Raw genomic sequence first — 20991 nt, forward strand, 5'->3', positions numbered from 1 at the left:
GGCAATGGTTATCATGCTGAAATGAGTGCAGATCCTTATTTTTGTAAACAGTTTGTTTTTAGCCTGTAATTTAATGCTGGGCGTGTCATCGTGATTGACAATTGTGATTGACAGTTTCTCAAAGCAGACCGTCGCAGCTTTGGCAGGAGATTGAAGTGTTATTATTCGATTTCTTTGTTATTTTACCATTATAAAACGAGTTCAGCAGTAAACTATAGTTTCTTGCATACAGGATCTGGTGGAACACTGTTTATTCGGTAAGGTGAGGCTTTTATTAGGCTCTATTATTTGCTGATACACGCTTAACCTAGTCATGATGGGGAAAATACAGGTGATCATATCTAACAGTAATTCTCTTTATGGTCTGAAATAATAATTAGGAAGACAAAACTTATGTTAGCCGATCTCCACATTGATCTCCTGTAACGTCATTTGAACTTCATTTAAAGACGTCTCTGACATTTTGAGTTTCGCCATGTTGAGTTATTGAATCTCCTGAATTTGCAATTATAAAATATGAATGTTCAAGAAAGAGAATATTAAATAACAAAAAGAGCTGTAAATGTTATATTATTTATAAACATCTTTTACCGTTGGCTTTTTTTTTTTTTTGAAAAATGCTAATAAACATTAAAATGTATGTAAACTCCCCTTTGCCAGACATAATGAAAGCATCAAATAAACCAATTAAAAACGGCAAAGAAAATTATAAACAATATACAAGCGATGTTTACCAGCTGATAGATATCAGTTTATGTATTAATACTGCTAAGTTTATTGTACAATTTGACAAGGATTATTTTATATAGTGCAGGGATGGTATGTGTAAATACCCTGTTGATATTTAGAAATCTTGCTGTATTTATCTTTTAAATGCACGATTTTTTTCCGCATACTAAATAGCTGTGTATATTTTTGGTCCTGCACTCTAAAAAACGCTGGGTTGGTTTTTTAACCCAATTGCTGGGTTGAGACTGCTGGGTAACAATTTTGGGTTGATTTAACCCTATTTGGGTTGAAAATCGGTCTTGATCTATAACCCAGCAGTGCTGGGTTGGGAACAACGACGTGAAAAAGCACGCACGTGACGTCAACGTCCAGACAGGCAGGACATCAGCGTGACCAACCGCCATTTTCTCTGCCGTCTTTAGAGGGAAGCAAGCAAAATTCTGTCTGAAGAGTAAGTTATTCGGTGTGTATTTAACAATGGTCATACGAGATAACACGTTAGGTTTACTGTATAATACATATATATGCTTTTTTTTATCTAACGACTAAAAAGAGACGGCCGTGCTTCGCCCTTGTCGTCTTGACGAGAAAGCGCGCGCCAACATCGTCGTCTGAAGGAGCTTGGAAAAGATAAGGTAAACATTTTAATATTACTTTTGTATATGTTAAAGCTATTGTGTTGGATATGGTTTTGATACAGTGTTCACTTAAGTTATGGGTTAAAATCGGTCTTGATCTGTAACCCAGCAGTGCTGGGTTGGAAACGCATACGTGAAAGAGCGCGCACGTGACGTCACCGTCCAGGCAAGCAGGGACATCAGCGTGAGCAACCGCCATTTTCTCTGCCGTCTTTAGAGGGAAGCAAGCGAAATTCTGTCTGAAAGGTAAGTTATTCGGTGTGTATTTACCAATGTTCATACGAGATAACACATTTAGTTTCCTGTATAATACATATATACGCTTTTTTTTACCTAACGACTAAAAAGAGACGGCCGTGCTTCGCCTTACAGACGACCTTGTCGTCTTGACGAGAAAGGGCGCGCCAACATCGTCGTCAGAAGGAGCTTGGAAAAGATAAGGTGAACAGTTTAATATTACTTTTGTATATGTTAAAGCTATTGTGTTTGTACAGGTTCACTTAAATAATTTTGTCAGCATATCCACGTACATTCCCGCTCTGCTTGTAAGGTAACGTTACATTTCGCTGAACTTAAGGGCTGTCAAAATTAAGTTAATTGTTTCGTGGATGCAACGTGACCGCCAGTACGTTATTTAAAACACTTCATCTAACCTTACTTAAAACGCAGAGACTGCACAATTTGCTGTGTGTGTGTGTGTGTGTGTGTGTGTGTGTGTGTGTGTGTGTGTGTGTGTGTGAACCCCTACAGTGTCGAGATATATCCAGCTGCAAGCCCGCAGAACCACACACGTTTTAGGCACACACAATCGAGGACACACAATTTATGGTTTCCCATTTCATTATGGTTTCCCATTTCAGTCATTATTATTATTATTACATCACGATCATTTTAACATCTCTGCAGTTTCTGAACTCGAATTATGTAAATAAAAATAATTGGTTAAAGACACTTATGACTTTATTCATGTGTTCATATACAAAGAAAACATAGACCGTCTATTTGTTGGATTAAGTGTAATAAACTAATTCAATATCTTACTATAATCATACTTGATTAAAATCACTTTATTGTAAAATATAAAAAGCAAACAATAATATGTCACTTTAAAATAAATTAGCCTACTATAGTTAATAATTTAAACAATATATATATAGTTATAAACTGATTATCATAACTGATTATCTGATTATAATTATAAGTTAATATATAAACTATCTTTTACTAAACTGTCACAGCTGTTTTATATATATATATATATATATATATATATATATATATATATATATATATATATATATATATATATATATATATATATATATATATATATATATATATATATATATATACACACACATACTTATTTTTTATTATTAATAGTTAATTTGTTCCTATTACTACATTTTGGTTTTAAAAACAATTTTTTGCTTACTATAAATTACTACAGTATTAAATGTGGGAAATCATTAATTAAAAGATTATTAGAAAGTTAAGCAAACAAACACTATTGAATCGCTTGAGTAAAATATTAATATAGTGTTATACATTTGGTACATGTAAAGATTTTTATTACATATAATGTATTATTGCCTATATTAACTTGCTATTATTTCCTTTATCATAAATTAATCCATTATATAAATTAAACCTGTCCAAATTAGATCGTTCAGCAAGGCCAGCAAACGAGTATCTGCTATATTATTGTCAGATAATAATGACTGATCAGATATAATGAATGATTAAAAACTGTTCAGTCTATTATATTGAATGGCGATCGGAAACAATGCTCCCCTTCAGCCGTCTCGATTGCAATATTTATGAAATAAAGTAAACGCTATTGTTTATTGTGTACAATATTTATTCATCATATATATCAAAATATATCGATGACGATGTTCAAAAAGACGTTAATCACATTAACATCCGTCGTAACCATATATGGTTTGCCTAGATTGTGTGTGCCTAAAACGTGTGGTTCTGCGGGCCTGCAGCTGGATACTATTGACTGTGTCTGTGCGTTTGCTAACGTTAGTCAGTCTTTCTGTGACTGATACAGCAGAACCCCCTCTTTCACTGCTGGAGAAAAGCTGAACGTTAAATTTAATTTCTGCTTCTCTCACTTTGACCTGCTGTCGTGAGGTTTGTTATCCGGCTGTTACAGCCATTACGTGTGGATTTAAGGCATTTAAATTAGTTGCGTTTTGAATGTTTCTTTCATGATCCCGTTTTACATGTTATATCAAATAATTAGATTAATGTCATTGCATCATCGCGCTATCCACATTTCCTCCACAGTTTCATGTTAATTTTGGGTGTTTCGTTTTTAGTTTTTCAACTTTAACTGCAGTTTGTCACTTTCACCTTTATTCTGGAACATTTCATCCTTATCACTCGTGACATGAGATATTGGATGCAACTATGAACTGCTTTAAGTGCTGTTTTAATGGAAGTTTATACCGCATGATCAATGGAAGAAAAAAACCCTCCTTTCAACATTTCACAATGCAGGTGTCTGTGGTCTGCACTGACTTGGTAACTTAATTTACTACTAACATGTTATTTCTTAAATCCTGTAAATGGTTTGATGCAGGCGGGAATCCCTGAGCTCAGTTCAGGCTAAAAAAGAGTTGAAACTAAGCATGTTCGACAGCTGTTTCTTAAACACCACACCAAGAACAGTTAGAATCATTTAGGAGCTTTTCCTTTTTAATAAAATGCATTTTGAATGACACATTATCTTTTTCTATGTAGGTAATGGCAGCAAGTACTGTGATTAGTGATCTTTCTGAGGTGTAAACTGTAAAACAGTTGTATTTTTACTGTTGTGCTCCTTAAATTTATTCAATTAATTTTTTTAGGTCATTTTTGTAATAATGCATAAGTGTTAAATTCAGCTTCTCTTCTCTTTTTTTTTTCTTTTTCTTTTTTGGTCAGAACATACTTAAAGTATTTCCTTCTATGCTTCTACAGCTGTTCATTGAATAGCAAATGTTATTCATTTACTAAGAGCATATTACATTCTACAGACATCATTTGACTTATCTTTAATTAATCCTGTACGTATGGTTAGTTTAATGCAGATGGGAATGTCTGAGCTCAGACTAAATCCAACCTAATCATCTTCGATCCCCAAAAAGAAAAGTTTGACTTCCATCTTTTGTGACACCCTGGATAATTATGATCACTTAGGAGTATTTTTGTGATAAAGTGACTTGTGGCTGAGATTATCTTTTTTACTTTATTAATATTTTGCTAAAATGCTTTTATCTGTTGGTTATTTCAGATGGATGAATACGTAAAAAACAAATTAATAGAATGGAATCTTGCAGAGTTGATCCCCAAATTTGAAGGTATGTAATAATATTTTACTTGGTTCATTGTAATCATTAGGGCTGCTCTGTCTAAAGATTTGTTTGTTTGACTTGTGATGTTCATTTGAAGAATTATTTGAATAATTACACATTTATTTATAAACCATTTAAATCATAATTAGTCTTTAATTGTCCACATTGCCTATTTTACAAGGCAAATATACATAGTTTTGGATTGGGCAGAAAGCCCATCCTGTTACTTACAGTATTTACAAAGTGCAGTGTTGTTTTTATTGTGAGTGCACACAGAAATGTAGTGTCTTCACATATCTTCAAAGGCTGTATTACTGTTATCTAAATGACCAAACATGGCAAAGAATTTAAAGAGCAAGTTACCACAAAGGTGCTGATATGCTTTCACACTCTGCACAGACATTTCCATTGTGCACATATTTCTACAGTAGCATTAGATTGAGCAGCCATGTAAAGTTGCTACTATATTGCAGATGTTAAGCCATAGCTTATTTGAGGCCGATAAGAGCATTCGAAAATTCTGCCTGATGTAGCTACTACTGCATAGATCAGCTGTTAACAATCTGCATGACTTCACCAATGTGGATTTTTTTTTTCTGCAACTAAAACATTTTGATCGACTAAAGGTTAATCAATTGTTAGGGGCAGCCCTAGTAATCAGTAGCCACTTCAACACTTTAAACTACTGAGAGATTAAAAAACAAATGGCAATTTGTCCTTGGCTGTTTAATTTTTTAAATTTGCTGTTCATGCAACCAGTGGCTTTCTGTTATTTACTTTTTTTGCCACAGAAAGTTAAATAGATCTAACTTCCTGTTGGGTTTGAGATTCCGCTCCAAGAGACTTTTTTTTGTTGATTTTGGCTTGTTTGAGGTGTGTGCCAACTTTCGTATGCATGCGTGATTCGTAGCTCGTTAATCGAAGTAATCAAATGTTTACAGTCTTTAAATCTTTGGCTCAAAGTCAAGTCACTTTCATTTCAGTGGAATTTTATACGATACAGATCAAAACAGCTTTATATTGATAGTGAATGCAGCAAACTATATGGCTTGTAAGTTTACCATGAATTGATTTAGCACTGGGTACCAGTTAGGAATTATTTTCTTTAAATGAGAACGCCACTTCCAACTTTTGTATTTTTTAGTTGTATGAGACAAAAATACTTTTGGACAGTAATTAATTTTTTGAAGCAATATTTGTTTTACACAAAGCTGATTGTACATGAACAATTACTGTTTATGGTTATCTGCATAAAATACTTTTATGTTCTGCATATTTTGTCTTACAGCTGAGAAGATTGATCAAGAAACCCTCCTTCTTTTAGATGATGTCACACTGACTTCTCTTATCCCTATTATTGGACTTCGTTTAAAATTCAAGAAGTACCTCAAGAACGTGCTTGATGTAAGTAAAAGGTATTAGGTGTACACAACATGGGGTATATTTGCTTTAAATGCAAAAGGTCTTTGGGATCTGACGTCAGAGCATTTTTTTCACATTTGAGAGTTGCACATCATGTCTATTCTACATCCACATACTTTCAGTGTGCTCAAGCTGGATGTAATCGCACATTCAGTATTATTAGATCATTTAGAAGACACCTACTGCAGCATGCTAATGAAATTGGCAATGAAATGGAGGAAGCCCCTTTGGTTGAGCCTGAAAACTATTCATCAGATTCAGTTTTAGAGGCTGTTGAACAGAGTGATGAGGAGCATGATGACATTTCTGATGAACAATGTGATGAGTTTCAGGAGGAAAATATAAGAGACAGGGTAGCATTGTTTTTAGCAAAATTAAGGTCAAATTCCTCCCAGACATTGAGTGCTGTTAATTGTGTGGTAGAGCACACATCTAGCCTTGTCAGTGATGTTGTTGGATCCCTACAAAGAAAAACAGCCTCTTTTTTAAGAGACATAGGCCACCTTGACAGTCCTGAGAGCCAGAGTTTTTTAGAAAATTTTGCAGTGGCAGCTCAACCATTTCAGGGCTTTGAGTCAGAGTACAAGCAAAAGCAGTACTTTACACAGTCTGGATGCTTTGTTCATCCAAAAGAAGTGCCTTTCCCTGGTGTCTCATACACCCAAAAGAGAGACACATTGACGGGGATTGTAAAACAAGTGGCAGACCAAGATACGTTTCAGCTAATTCCTTTAAGGCCTTTGCTAAAGCTGGTTTTAGAAAGTCCAGGGACAATAGACAAGATCTTTGAATGCCAAAATCAAGAGAGCACTGCACTGCAAGATTTTAGAGACGGCACAATCTTCAAATCCAGTGAACTGTTTTCCAAAGAGTTATCCATTCCTCTTGTACTGTACAACGATGAATGTGAGATGGTAAACCCACTTGGATCAAAAACTTCAGTTCACAAGCTAGGCTTTGTTTATTTTACTCTTAAATGCTTGCGACCTGAGTTTCTCTCCAGCCTAAACTCTCACTTCTTGTTGGCAGTGTACAAGACAGATGACATAAAAACTTATGGAATAAATGCTGTCTTAGATCCAATTGTGTCTGAGATTAAGGATCTGGAATTGGAAGGAGTTCAGGTTGACACAAAACATTTCAAGGGTACTATTAAAGCAAGCGTTGCACAGGTTTGTGGGGATAACCTGGGTCTTAATTCCATCCTAGGCTACACAGAAAGTTTCTCAGGGAAAACTGTATGTCGATGGTGTCGCGTTCATAAAGAGGTTTTGAGAGAACAGACAGTTGAGGACCTGTCAGTGATGCGCAACAGGATAAACTATCACTCTGATTTACTTCAGAATAACCCAACTGAAACTGGCATTAAAAGAGCGTGTTCGCTCAATAAACTGCAGTTCTACCATGTAACTGACAATGTAACTCCTGATGTCATGCATGACATTTTGGAAGGAGTTGGAGGTTACGAAATCAAGCTTGTTCTTAATTCTCTGATTGAACAAAAACTCTTAACACTCGATCAACTGAATAATAGACTTACAAGCTTTGATTATGGTTTTTCTGATAGTCGCAATAAGCCATCTGTTATCAAGCCTCAGGATCTTAAAAATCCGGATGGGGCCATGAGACAAACAGCAGCACAGATGTGGTGCCTTCTAAGGTTGCTCCCTCTTATGATAGGGGATTTGATTCCAGAAGGCGAGAGACACTGGGAACTAATACTTTCATTACTTAGCTGTATGGAGTTGATTTTCTCTCCAGCCTTAACTGCAGAGGCAGTTACATTTTTGCAGCATTTGATTGAGGAACACCATAGTCTGTTTTTGGAGCTTTATCCAGACAGGCATTTGAAGCCAAAGCACCACTTCATGCTTCATTATCCTGGGGCCATCAGGAAACTTGGACCGTTGGTTCATTTCTGGTCCATGCGTTTTGAGGCAAAACATGGATTTTTCAAAAGACTAAGTCATGTAACCTGCAATTTTCGGAACATTTGTAAAACACAGGCTTTCCGACATCAGATGATGTTGTGCTACACCCTGATGTCTGAGAAAATGTTCTCACATGACTTTGAAGTTGGTCCAGGATACACCACACTCCTGGCATCTATAGACGATTTTGAAAAAGTGAAACATGGATTTGAGGGAATCCCTTTGTTCTCAGAAGTCTATTTACCATCTTGGATTAAGTACAAGGGAGCAACCTATAGGCCAGGAATGACACTTTTTGTATCTCACTCTGCTGATGGTGAGCCCCAGTTTGCAACCATTAGGAATGTTGTGCTCTTTGACTCCAAGGTCAAATTCGTTGTGAAAAAATGGGACACAGTTGGATTTGACAGGCATTATTTTGCCTTCTCTGTGTCTCCTTCTTCTGTGCTTGATTCGGTGGACATTCACACTGTTGAAGATCATCACCCCCTTCATGTTGTAATGTCCTTACAGGACGATGAGAACCACCGTTACATTTCGCTGCGATACAGGCTATTCTAGGAGGGGGCGGGAGGGCGTTGTTGAAGATGGGTTTTTGGTGTTGGGTGGGTGGATGGGGTTATGGTAGCAGGGTGATCAAAAACAACATTAGCCCATGATTGTGTACACCTAATACTAAAAACTATCATGCACGTTTGAACATTTATACAAATATCAACAAATTTCATCAAAGTCATCATGGGGATATCGCAATACATGTAAGTTTTAATGAATGGCTTAGTTAAATTGAAATGTCATGTTAATCAAGTGTGAAGTTGATCAGCAATGCCATTATAAATAATTTATGTGATGACACTTATGGCTGCATGACATCAAAAAAATTTACATTGCATTTTGCTTATCTTCAATACAAGCTGCAATATGAAAAAATACCTTACTTGAGTACCTTTCATATGGAAATGCTGTTTTATAAATTTAAATCTACAAGTGTTTAAAAATACATATCCAAGGAAATTCATATGCACGTCATTTTCTTTCTTTCATAGTGATTGGTGTTTTAAACTGAAATTCTGGACATAATTTGTACGTTCCTCTATCCATTATACCAGACTTGTCTTCTATGATGTTAGTGTTAATCTACATTAACCTTGCACATTCTGGCATGTAACAATCGTGGATACAAGCATCACTGTATTGTTGCTGACACAATATATTTGGCAAGGTAAACCTATAGTAAAAATGCAATACAGACATGTGAATTGCTATTCATTTTTATTTATTAAAGGAATCAATCAAAGAGCCTGCAACTACAGTAACAGTACTAAGGGAGCAGCAGCAGGGTCCTGAGCAGCACAGAAGAACGGTGGAGCATGCAGCAGCATTTGTAAGGTTCCAGTCTGATAAACCATATATGTGTGTGTGTGTGTGTGTGTGTGTGTGTATACAGTGTTTCCTCTAGGATTTTTTCCAGCTGTGGCGACAAGCCTTTTTTTTTTTATTACACAGATCTACCCACTACCTATGGAGTTATTTCAATGACAGGTGTCGTAAGCGCAGTATTATAAGTCGGGATCGCATTTATGTAATAGCCTACGAGCATGCGAATCTCTGCTTGCGTGTCAATTTCCTCTGCTCGTGCACAAAACTTCTGTATGCCCCCTCAAATATAAGCCGCTTCAAGAGCGCGCAGGTCTTGTGCGCTCTCAAACAAATGGTGCTGAATGTGATTTTAGTGCGTTTATGTAAGAGTGTGTCACTAACATTTATTAAATTTGCTAGAAATATTTATGAATGTCTCCAATAGACCTACAGAGTAGCATTAATGCTTCCTGAAGTAAAGTGAAACGAATATACGTCATGTTTGCTGGCCTCACGCAACAGTAGGTTCACGCTATTATAATTCACTTACCCTTTAATGTGTTTTGGTGCGATTATTACCAGCTATTAAAAAAATAAAATGTTTTGAGTGAGAAGCTGTGATGTAGCCATGGTGGGATGAATTTTGGTGTGGCGCCCCACCATGTAAGAATGAATGTAGCGGAAACCTTGTGTGTGTGTGTGTATGTGTGTGTGTATATATATATAAATATATATATATATATATATATATACACACACACACACACACACACACACACATATATATATATATATATATATATATATATATATTTATTTATTTATACACACACACATATATTTATATATTTATATATATATATATATATATATATATATATATATATATATATATATATATATATATATATATATATATATTTACATGCCATGATTTCTGCTACATACATTGTTCCATGGCGGGGCGCCACGCCACAATTCATCCCGCCACGGCTACATATTATAGCTTCTTACTCAAAACATTTTATTTTTTTAATAGCAGGTAATATTTACACTAAAACGTATTAAAGGGTAAGTGAATTATAACACTGTGAACCTTTTGTAACCATAGTAGAGCTGTGCAACATTTGTTTACCCTTTAAGGTGACGTGCTGACTGAGTGGCTGACAGATGTGTGAGGCCAGCAAACACGACGTATAGCCGTTTCACTTTATTTCAGGACGAATCAACATTTATCAAACACATTTAATTTTATATTTATTTTTAAATGTTTTTTTTTTTAGAATGTAAGAGACATCCTTACAGCAACATCCTGTGGCAGCAGTATTGTGGATGCCATTGAAAAAAGCAACTGCATTTCGCTTAAAGAAAGACAATCGATGGTTCGTATCTTGGTTTCACATCTAATTGAGCGTTTTGGAGAAAAGTAAGTACAAATTTAAGTAATGTATTTAATGCTAAAAATATTGTTTGAGAAATTAAATGTGTACATATGTAGTATCTTTTAAAAAAATCAGAATATTGTTTCTTTTAGTCCAAGTGGAGCAACAAAAGTCACCTTGGCTTCGTCAATAGTCGAACAATTTCCATGCCTTAAGGATTGCCAGGGTAAAGGCTATGTGAGTACAGTGTCAAAGACAGATTATTATTTTTTTCTGTATCTCACAATCTGATTACTTATTACAAATCTGATTAAGAATCTTACATTTCTCTGTATTTTCTTATTTAACTACCATGTTACAAGTACATACTTGTTAACAATAATTACAAATTAAAATTTAAATGGAAAATAATAAGTACTTAAGTCATGCAAGAAGTAAATAATAAAGAAAATCAAAAAGCACATTACAAACAATAATAACAGGGTGCTTTAATTTGTAATGTCCTTCAACCATTTCAGACTTTATGGAGCCCGATTTTATGGGCTGTTTGAGGGTTTTTCTGTTTGTGCATTTATGTACTTCAACACAACTAATGTCACTATTACCTTAGTTCTGGAACTCTGGGTAAATTGGTCCAGTGTTAATTTCTAATTCTGTTTTTGTATTTTTTTTAACACAAGGAGGCATGGTTCAGTCCAGGTAGATTTCACAGACCTGCCACAGGCTTCCTTGAAGAGCGTCTTCGGAATGTGCGCAAAAAGATTAGAAGAGGAAGACAAAAGCCAGTTTGTTCAGACAACCCAAGAGACGGCAGTAATTTTACTTTTCCTGGTATGTGGGTACATATGTGTAGGGTTGGGTATCATTTAAAATTTTGACCCATTTAAAAGACCTAACTGTTTGATATGAATATGATCTCTATTTGCCAACATTAATAGCTGTATGTTTGTGATGTATGGTTCTTCTCACAACAGATTCGAATGTGGACTCGGAAAGAGCAACTCAAATGATAGAGTGGCTCAGAAATAATATCTGGCCAGCAAGTCAGGTCGAGCAGTACATGAAAGAAACAGCGATTCAAAGGGCAAAATGGATTCGTGACGATGGATCCAAAACGATAATGGAAATAGCCAAAGAGTATCCACGTCTTCTCGACACTCCAGGCATGGTGGGAAAATTTTTTAACTAAATTCATTGGCTAAGTACGTTTCATTTTGTTTTACAACTTTTGCCATGTTTGTCTTTGTTTTCTGCTTTTTAGATATCCCAGGATTTTTTAATTTTGAATCCAGACTGTGCTTCAAAACTCACAGAAAATTGGGTACCAGTGTTTAAGGATAAGATTCTTCAGGTTGCCAGCAAACAAAAACAAGCTCTTAATCTACTTCACGACATAGAAACAATGTCAGCAGGTAATAGGCATTCAGCAAACTGTTTATGAAATTAGTTACTTCCCCATCAATCCCAAAAAGGATAGATTGTGAATATTGCCCCTTAATATAAAAATGACTGTTAGTATTGACAATTTTCATTATCATTTTTAGTGTAGTATTTCTTAATAGTTAAGTATTTCTTAATTTTAGAAACTAATGTAATATACTGTATGTAGATTTATTTCAGTCACCTTTTGTTGCAGTTAATTTACATTTTTTGTACTTTGGGTGTTTTTTATTTTAAAGAGAGACAGAGTGACATCGCCATGCAACTCCTTCCTGTAATCCTTCCAACGCATGTGTACAAAATTGGAAGAAAAACGTTCAAACCCACTTTCCTAGAAACCAGGAAAGCCTTCATTGACATACAGCCTGTAAGTTAACAGCTACTGCTAAAACTACATGATGTAAAGCATTTATAATACGTTGTATGGGCCCTTTTCATAGAGAAATTATAATAACTGTAATTAACACTGCAGCGAGGATGTTTATTAAAAAAACTGGAATTGAAAGAGAATAATGATTTATTCTTCCTTATTTGGTAAAGTCTTGGAAACTAATTTGGTTTGATTAGATTTTTTTTTTTACTTTTGTCATTAGACCAAATACAAAAATTATATTTTTCGTTATCTCCCAATTAACCCTATAAAGTTTTCAAAATGATGATGACTTCCACGTCTGAGATTCTTGTTAATGTGAAAAGGACCCATTGTATGTATTTATTGTTAAATGACAAATTAATGTTTTTTTTACATTATTTTAAAAATTTGAGAGATTTTTGTCCCTTTATTGATAGTGTCAGTAGCACTTTGAAGTAGGTTTGACGCAATTTTTTTCACTGGTTTATTGATGTGTCACAACACCGGTAATAATGGAGGGCTGTGGCTCAGTGCCAGCTTCCTTTTCATTTTTGTCTCCCTCTTCTTTCAAGAGGTGTGCTGATTGTGCTCTTCTACCCAGTATGATTACTGGTTCCTCCATTATCCTCTTGCTCTCCTTAATGTCAGTCTTAAAGGAGAAGTCAACTTTTCAGTTTCCAGAACAAAGATTTGCAGGTTATGTCATCTTGAATGTTAATGTATTTCTTTCTTCAGTCAGAATTTTTTTTTTTTGTTTAGTTTAAACTTCAGAAATGTAGTTGAAATACAGCTTCAAATGATCCCTAATGTGGTTGTTAATGATCCCAGCTGAGTAGAAAGAGTCTTCTCTATCAAAATGATCAGTTTGTTTCATAAAAAGTTTTTTTTTTTTTTTTTATGAAAATAATGATAGTTTAACTAGATGAGACCCTTCTTTCTCTGCTGGGATCAGTTACAACCGCATTTGGGAATGTTTAAAGCCACATTTAAATTGCATTTTGGTAATTCAAAATCGGTACACCATATCTATATCTTAAAATGATTTTCTCAAAAAACTTTTTTTTACAACTGAACAAAGAAAGGCATGAGCATTTTGCTCTGGGCGTGGACTTCTCCTTAAACACTGACATTACCGACTATTGCAGCAAGTCTACTTTAAAGCTTCAAAAAAATTATAAAGTGTCTGTAAAAAATAATCCATATTAATTGAGCAGTTAAGTATAAACAACATTTTCTGAAGAGACACAATAGCTTTTTAAAATAAACATTAACTTTAAACAGAATCTCAAGCATGTGTCCTTGACTGCTTTGTGAGACAAAAAGCATGCTTGTGCTTCTGCTTGTTCTCTGATCACAGCTGTATGTAATTAAAAGCCTACATTTTAGTTTGTTGATCATATAAAGCAATACAGTCTCTTTGGAATATCTGAACAAAAATTTAAATGGATGTTCATTTCGTTAACCTAAGTGGTAGTTGCGTAGACAGGGATATGTACAGAAAATTCTTAGCTTTTATTACAAATTGGAGTTTGTATTGACAAAGGGTTGAGTAAATAAAGACAGAATTTGATGTTACATTAAGCTGACATTATATTAAAAAATAAAAGTAACATCGTAAAAGAACTGTGTTTTTGCATTGAGTCATCTGCACCCAGGCCAAAAAGTCGTGCCCTAATGCCAACACAATGCAAAAAATGCTTTTCTTACTTAGATTTTTCATCTTCTTTCTTGTCCAAATATATAAAAATTCCAAAATCAAGAATAATTTTCTAGACAAGCAAAACATACTGTCTTGTTTTAAGAAATAATGATAAATATAATGATAAATGATAAAATAATCTGTCAATGAGGTAAGCAAAATAATCTTGTTTTTCCTTATGACAGTATTATTTTGTTTACCCCTTTGGCAGATTATTTTGCTTGTTTTTAGGGAAAATTTCTCTTAATTTTGGCATATTATTGCTTTAAATGAGACATCATGTTTGCTTGTCTAGAAAATTCTTTTTGATTTTAGAATTTTTAAATATTATGACTAGAAAGGCGAAAAATTTAAGAAACTTTTTTGCAGTGTGTTAGCTGAACTTTTAGTTGGTTTAACTTTAACATTTTTAAGTTTTTAATGAATCTATACCATTATTTATTTATTTATTTATTTTTCAGATTGGGACCAATATGGCTGAGTACCTTCGTTCAAAAGAGTCCATTGAATCTCCTTACGTGCTCATGCTTGGAGACAACCACAACTTTCAAGCCTTTGCTATAATAAATGGCACAGCACTTGAGCAAAGCACATTACTTGCTGCAGTGGACATTTGCTTTAAAGCATTTTACATTTTTGACGTGAACTACCCCAAGCAGTGTTCCCTGGTGTGGCAGTTTCTACAGACTGTGGTGTATGGACTTCCTGGGGAGGAGACACCGGCAGTAAGAGTTCTGCGAGCATTCATTTTTGCTGAAAAACAGTAATAATACTGTAACCTTACCGCTTCCTTGGTTTTTGTGTACTTCAACTTGTACTCTGTTACTTCTACAGTCTACTCTGTTTCTTCTACTTCTATCAGTTACATTCCTTCAGTTACTTGAATCGTACTGCGATTAATTGTATTGATGACCTATTGTGACATTTTTTGTCACATGGTATGTTAATGTGATGCATATAAATGTTTGTGCACGTTATGAAATGGTTCCATACTTTAAATGTTTTTTCTTAGAAGTAAGTTTGACTTCAGTCAGTTTTATGCACTTTCATTATTCTAAATATTTTTCCTCTACAATGCAGTTAGATTGCAACTTTTTTTACGGATGTTTGCACATGATTGTAAAAGTTATGAAATATTTACCTATTTAAAATTTTCTATTTTAAATTGTTTTCTTTTTTCCTAATCTAAACTTTTTTTTTTCCTTTGGTGCCTTTTTATTATTATTAATTCTACATTACGTTCTTTCTACATTAAAGTTGATGATTTATATATGTTAGGATATGTAGATGTTTGTGTACACATTTGTATTTTTCAGTGAATCTTCTGTCAAGATGTTTTTTTTCATTATTCTGCATTTATTTTTCCTCTACTCTGCACTTACATTGCAATTAATTCTTACAGATGATTGATGCAAATGTTATGAAAAGTTTTTATATTTCAAATCTTTCTTTTTCTTAAAGTTATTTGTCTGACTTAAGTCAGTGTTTTTGTTAAGCAGTTTGATACATTTTCTTAAAAAAAATGTTAATGCTAAGGTGAATATGTTTTAAATACAAATGGACACATTTTTACATGTTTTGTCAAATAAAATTCTATTTCTGAAGTATGTATCACTGTGAATTGTTTTTATTTTAGTAATTTTAATCACCAAAGTTTCTAGATTAAATTTCCTACCCATTTTGGGTTACTTTCAAACCAGCAGTGTAGTTATTTTTAACCAATAGTTGGGTTAAAATCACAACCCAGCATGCTGGGTTAGACGTGTAACCCAACCTGCTGGGTCAAATTAACCCAGCGTTGGGTTTGTCCCTTTTTGACCCAGCGCTGGGTTACAAAATAACCCAAATTGGGTTGTTTTCAACCCAGCATTTTTTAGAGTGTGTTAATTGCTAATTTAAAAAAATACTTTCTAAAAATGTATGTGCTGTTTATATGTTAATGTTCAGATTTTACGAGTGTTATTTCTACCACAATGAAAATAAAAAATACCAGCAACCCTGTTATAAAAGAAATATTTTTTTGTGCTCATATTAGTCTAACCCAGGCTACAGTGTCTGAAAAAATGTTTATTTTGCAGTCAAACATGTATTGTTTTTGCTAAATTATTACAAGCAGCTTTGTGTAATGTGAGCAATGTAAGTGCTTGTATTTAAATTAGCGAGCCTTTGTTAGAGTGCAGACACAGGCAGTCAAATGAAAAGTTCGGGGCGTAGTTGATTCGACATTGACAATCGTTTGGTTGGAAGCTTGATTCCGCGTCTCTGCCTCTGGCTCCATCAGGTAGACCCTTTTGCACATGCCCAGGCTCCAATTTCAGCAGTGTTTTGCAACAGTTTGCGCCCATCATGAGGCATTTTGCCTTCAAAGCATTTGATGGGAAAATGCGCTGTTGCGTCGTCAATATTTTTTACAGTCATTGGTCTGTATACATACAAATACAGCTGAAGTCAGAATTATTAGCGCCCCTTTGATTTTTGATTTTTTTTTATTGACTAAATATTTCCCAAATTATGTTTAACTGAGCAAATACATTTTTACAGTACGTCTGATAATAATTTTTTCTTCTGGAGAAAGTCTTATTTGCTTTATTTCAGCAAGAATAAAAGCTGATTAATTTTTTTAAAGCCATTTTAAGGTTAATATTATTAGCCCCTTTAAGCTAATTTCTAAAGTGTTTATTTTATTTTTAACTGCTAAGGTCAATTTTATCAGCCCCCATACTTCCATTGTCTATAGAACAAACCTTAATTAGGCAACTGAGTTAATTGATTAACTAAATTTGTTTACCAAATTAACCCAGTTAAGCCTGAAATTATTAAAATAACTCTGGTGTTTAATAGAGTGTGGTTTCCTGATGATCTACAAACATTTTGGGGGCTTTGTGATGGTTGTTCATTGTTTGTGATGAACAATTAAACTGTTGTTCTTTAGAAAATATCTCCCATGTCCTGCATCAGTTTTCCAGCATATACAGTTGAAGTCAGAATTATTAGCCCCCTTTGATTTTTTTTTCTTTTGAAAATATTTCCCAAATGATGTTTAACAGAGCAAAGAAATTTTCACAGTATGTCTAATAATGTTTTTTTATTCTGGAGAAAGCCTTCTTTGCTTTATTTCAGCTAGAATAAAAGCAGATCAAAATTTTTAAAGCTATTTTAAGGTCAAAATTATTAGCCCCTTTTAACTATTATTATTATTTTTTGATAGTGTACAGAACAAACAATCGTTATACAATAACTTGCCTAATTACCCTAACCTGGCAAGTTAACCTAATTAACCTAGTTAAGCCTTTAAATGTCACTATACCACATATCTATACCAGCTGTATAGAAGTGTCTTGAAAAACATCTAGTAAAATATTGTTTACCGTCATCATGGCAAAGATAAAATAAACCAGCTATTAGAAATGAATTATTAAAATTATTATGTTTAGAAATGTGTTAAAAAATCTCTCCGTTAAACAGAAATTGGGGGAAAAAAATAAGCAGGGGGGCTAATAATTCAGAGGGGCTAGAAATTCTGTCTTCTACTGTTTGCATCTTATTTTGTTCAGTATTTTAATAGATTGGGTTCATAAACACACTAATAGCTCAATAGACTCAATAATAGTTATTAAGATTATATTTGGGTTTAGGTATTGGGTGGAATTGAGGATGTAGAATAAGGCAATACTCTATAAGTACAACTAAACAGTTAATATCTTAATAATAAGCCAGTAGGTAATAGTGTGAACTGTTGCTTAAACTAAAGTGTTATATAATACGTGTGTGCTATATAGGGACAATATATGAACTGTATCCAGTCTTCTTCATGTCAGCAGTGTTCATGCATGCACTTTTTGACTCCCATGTTGTTCCAAAATGAAGTTATTTTTCTAGTGAAACACCAAAGGGTTTTGATTTCAAGGTGTTCCTCACACACAGCTATCACATTGCTTTAGATAGCTTTAAATAGGACACCAATCACAAAGGCTATTTTTATGACACCTCTCTTGCCTTTGTTTTGTTATTGTTTGAGTTACAAACTTATGTTACAGCTGCACGAACACCTTCGTGTGCCATAAAAAAATGGGCGCTTTATGCGTTTAGAGTGAAAGGAGTGAGTTTACAGTAGACAATTTGAAGAAAAATAATAACAAGAAAATTTGGCCAAAAGTAAATGGTAGGACTTTGAAAAAGGTCTAAGCTAATGTTCACAACTGACCAGGAAAAATAAAACATTCTTAATTGATTTTAACTATATTTGTCCACACCAGCAAACAATAATAATCAGTTTATTTTTAGTCTTTTTATTGCCTGATTCCACATATTCCCAATGAGCATGTGTTGGTTTCTGTATACGTTTATGATTTTTTGCTGTGGTCTGAACTCTGCTGTGGTTTGACTTTTAGAACAATGACTATGTTTACATGGAAATCATAATGGAAATATTTGCCTTAATCGGAATAAGACAATAATATGATTAAGGTGTTCAAATGAGCTGCTTTTTGAATATTGCTTTCATGATGCTGTTTTACATGTTAATACACATAATTCGACTAACGTCATTGCGTCACCACGATATCCACATTTCCTCCGAAGTTTCATGTAATTTCGGTTTTTTCACTTTTAATTGGTCGACTTTTGTTTTCGAAAAGTGCAGTTTGGAACTTTCACTTTCACTCAGAAACATTTCATGCATGCCACACGTGACAAACAATATATTGGATGCGAGTATGAACTGCTGGAAAACTGTTGTTTTAATAGAATTTGATACCGCACGCCGTATGAAAAAAAAAACTCTGCATTTCGTGATTCTGGTGTCTGTGCTTCCTTACTGACTTGGTAAATGCAAAGAAAAGAGTCAAACAACTGTGTGTGTATACACCAGAGCTTCGCAAAGTCCAGATCCGCACCACGTCAGTATTCAATACGGACTGACTCCATTTTGTATTGTACGACCATGCGTAAAGGATTCAAATTGTGGATTTCCTTCATTGATACATGCATAAACCTTGTGAATCAACACTTTAGTTATTTGGGTTTTTTTTTAATAAAATGTAAAAAATAATCGAAGGCAAAATATTCAAAATATTCCTGCGTAACAAAGTGATCATTTGAATGGACGAAGATGTCAGTTTCATGGGAAAAAAAAAAAAGATGATGAAGAGAATAGACATTCCACAATAGAGTTGAATAGACAGATAAGTATGCGTTCATTTTGCCACAAGCAAGCAAAAAGTCATTCTGATTGATTTGCAATGAGACAATTAGAGAGTGAAAATAAAATATAAAATGCCTCTATGAAACAAAACATGGACATTTTGAACGGCAGTATCCACAAAATACAGATATAAGGACCACAAAACTACACCTAAAGGTGTTTTCATCACACACCTTTTGTATTTTTTTTTTTTTTGGAGAGCGGTCTGGTCCTAGTGCAGTTGCAATCTCAGCTGCAATGCTTTTTAATGAGCCCACATAACCCCACCCATAACCCTACACCTTACAGTGACATCCCTTGCTCAATTGAGTGCATTGTGTCTGACATCGCTGATATATGCAATCTCAGCTTGCATCATCATGGCTGCATCCAGACACTATTGGCCTACCTTTTGTTGTGTTTTGTACAAAATTGCACTTATATTAGTGGTTTTGCTTTGTATTTCATGTGTTTTGAATGCAAACGCCAATTTATTTTAACAACAATAAATAGTGCTGACTTGTATAGCATGTTATGGATGTTTATTAATAAGAAGTTATGTAATACCATTTGTTCCAGACCTTTGGCCGTAATTAAAAATTCAGATTTGGTACCCCTGGTATAGACTATCCTGTCGCAAAATGTTTGATTGCAGTGTTTACATGTCTGTACTGCACTTCAATATTACCACTAATATCTGCATACTCCACATGTCTTAATTAGATTTCTGTTTAGTTCAACTATGACCTTAATTTTATTAACCAAAATTCGCTGTTTACATGGTAGACTCCTCAGATTACTGGGGTCCATGTAAACCTTCTGCGTGTCTTTATTGTTATCCTTATAGCTCCTTACAGCTATTGTGCTTGGGGTTTTATAGTTCAGAGCTGTTAATTGCTTGGCTCTGAATGTCTGATAAACATAAAGTGTGCAGTTAATTATTTTCATTCAACAGCTAAAGTAGTTCCAGGCAGGTTGACCAATTGTTCAAAAACAAAGCAGAAGGCTTTGGATGAGATGTAAAATCTCAACATCTAAACGTGGGTTAAGTGTAGCATAAGCAGAATATATTGACTCCGGATGTTGAGTTATTAAAAAATAATGAAAATGTGTTAAACCTAATGTGAAGCCAATGTGTAAATCCATCAACACCCTGAGCATGCATTATTATTCCAATAATTCAATGGCTCATTTCTACAGTTCAATTATTCCTTAAGACAGGTCTGTTAGGGATTTATTTAGTCTTTATTTAGAGCACTTGAGTCAGTCATTTAACAAGGACACTTTTTTTTATCGTATCTTGTTTTATGTTGACTGTACATGAACATTTGTGCACAATTCTCAGCTTTTATGTTTTGAAAATGTACAAAGCTGCTTGTAAGTGTTGCTGGGAATCTCCCAGGGGCTAACTGTTATTGAAACTAACAGAATAACCTTTTCTTTCTTTTGTTATATGAATGTAATGTTAAAAATGTCTTGGGAATTTTTCTTTTCAATGGCATCATTTACT

At 34.2% G+C, this 20991-nt stretch overlaps 3 protein-coding genes across 5 annotated transcripts in view; 2 read left to right on the plus strand and 1 right to left on the minus strand.

Annotated features, from left to right (window-relative positions):
• The window catches only part of fam20b (FAM20B glycosaminoglycan xylosylkinase), a 65546-nt gene that overhangs the window by 22936 nt on the left and 21619 nt on the right, over positions 1-20991 (minus strand). The window lies entirely within an intron of this gene.
• si:ch211-195o19.4 lies at positions 1525-10982 on the plus strand. The gene is made up of 6 exons (XM_068215627.2): positions 1525-1613; positions 1716-1808; positions 4654-4720; positions 6003-6118; positions 9353-9451; positions 10710-10982. Exons 3-6 carry the CDS (start codon positions 4654-4656, stop codon positions 10854-10856), a joined length of 429 nt encoding a protein of 142 aa, XP_068071728.1. The 5' UTR covers positions 1525-1613; positions 1716-1808; the 3' UTR covers positions 10857-10982.
• Positions 10961-20054, plus strand: LOC141375034 (uncharacterized). The gene is made up of 6 exons (XM_073933340.1): positions 10961-11045; positions 11489-11639; positions 11783-11976; positions 12070-12220; positions 12488-12615; positions 14761-20054. The coding sequence occupies exons 3-6, from the start codon at positions 11815-11817 to the stop codon at positions 15064-15066; spliced, it is 747 nt and encodes a 248-aa protein (XP_073789441.1). The 5' UTR covers positions 10961-11045; positions 11489-11639; positions 11783-11814; the 3' UTR covers positions 15067-20054.

This window comes from Danio rerio, chromosome 20, assembly GCF_049306965.1.
Source record: "Danio rerio strain Tuebingen ecotype United States chromosome 20, GRCz12tu, whole genome shotgun sequence".
Classification (NCBI taxonomy): domain Eukaryota; kingdom Metazoa; phylum Chordata; class Actinopteri; order Cypriniformes; family Danionidae; genus Danio; species Danio rerio.

What these genes read in the sequence shown, in the direction of transcription:
- si:ch211-195o19.4 (XM_068215627.2), top strand. Translation starts at nt 4,654, where the DNA reads ATGGATGAATACGTAAAAAACAAATTAATAGAATGGAATCTTGCAGAG. An exon ending in ACCTCAAGAACGTGCTTGAT is followed by an intron (nt 6,119 to 9,352) that starts GTAAGTAAAAGG and finishes TATTTATTAAAG; the next exon opens with GAATCAATCAAAGAGCCTGC. An exon ending in TGGAGCATGCAGCAGCATTT is followed by an intron (nt 9,452 to 10,709) that starts GTAAGGTTCCAG and finishes TTTTTTTTTTAG; the next exon opens with AATGTAAGAGACATCCTTAC.
- LOC141375034 (XM_073933340.1), top strand. Translation starts at nt 11,815, where the DNA reads ATGATAGAGTGGCTCAGAAATAATATCTGGCCAGCAAGTCAGGTCGAG. An exon ending in TTCTCGACACTCCAGGCATG is followed by an intron (nt 11,977 to 12,069) that starts GTGGGAAAATTT and finishes TCTGCTTTTTAG; the next exon opens with ATATCCCAGGATTTTTTAAT. An exon ending in CCTTCATTGACATACAGCCT is followed by an intron (nt 12,616 to 14,760) that starts GTAAGTTAACAG and finishes TTTATTTTTCAG; the next exon opens with ATTGGGACCAATATGGCTGA.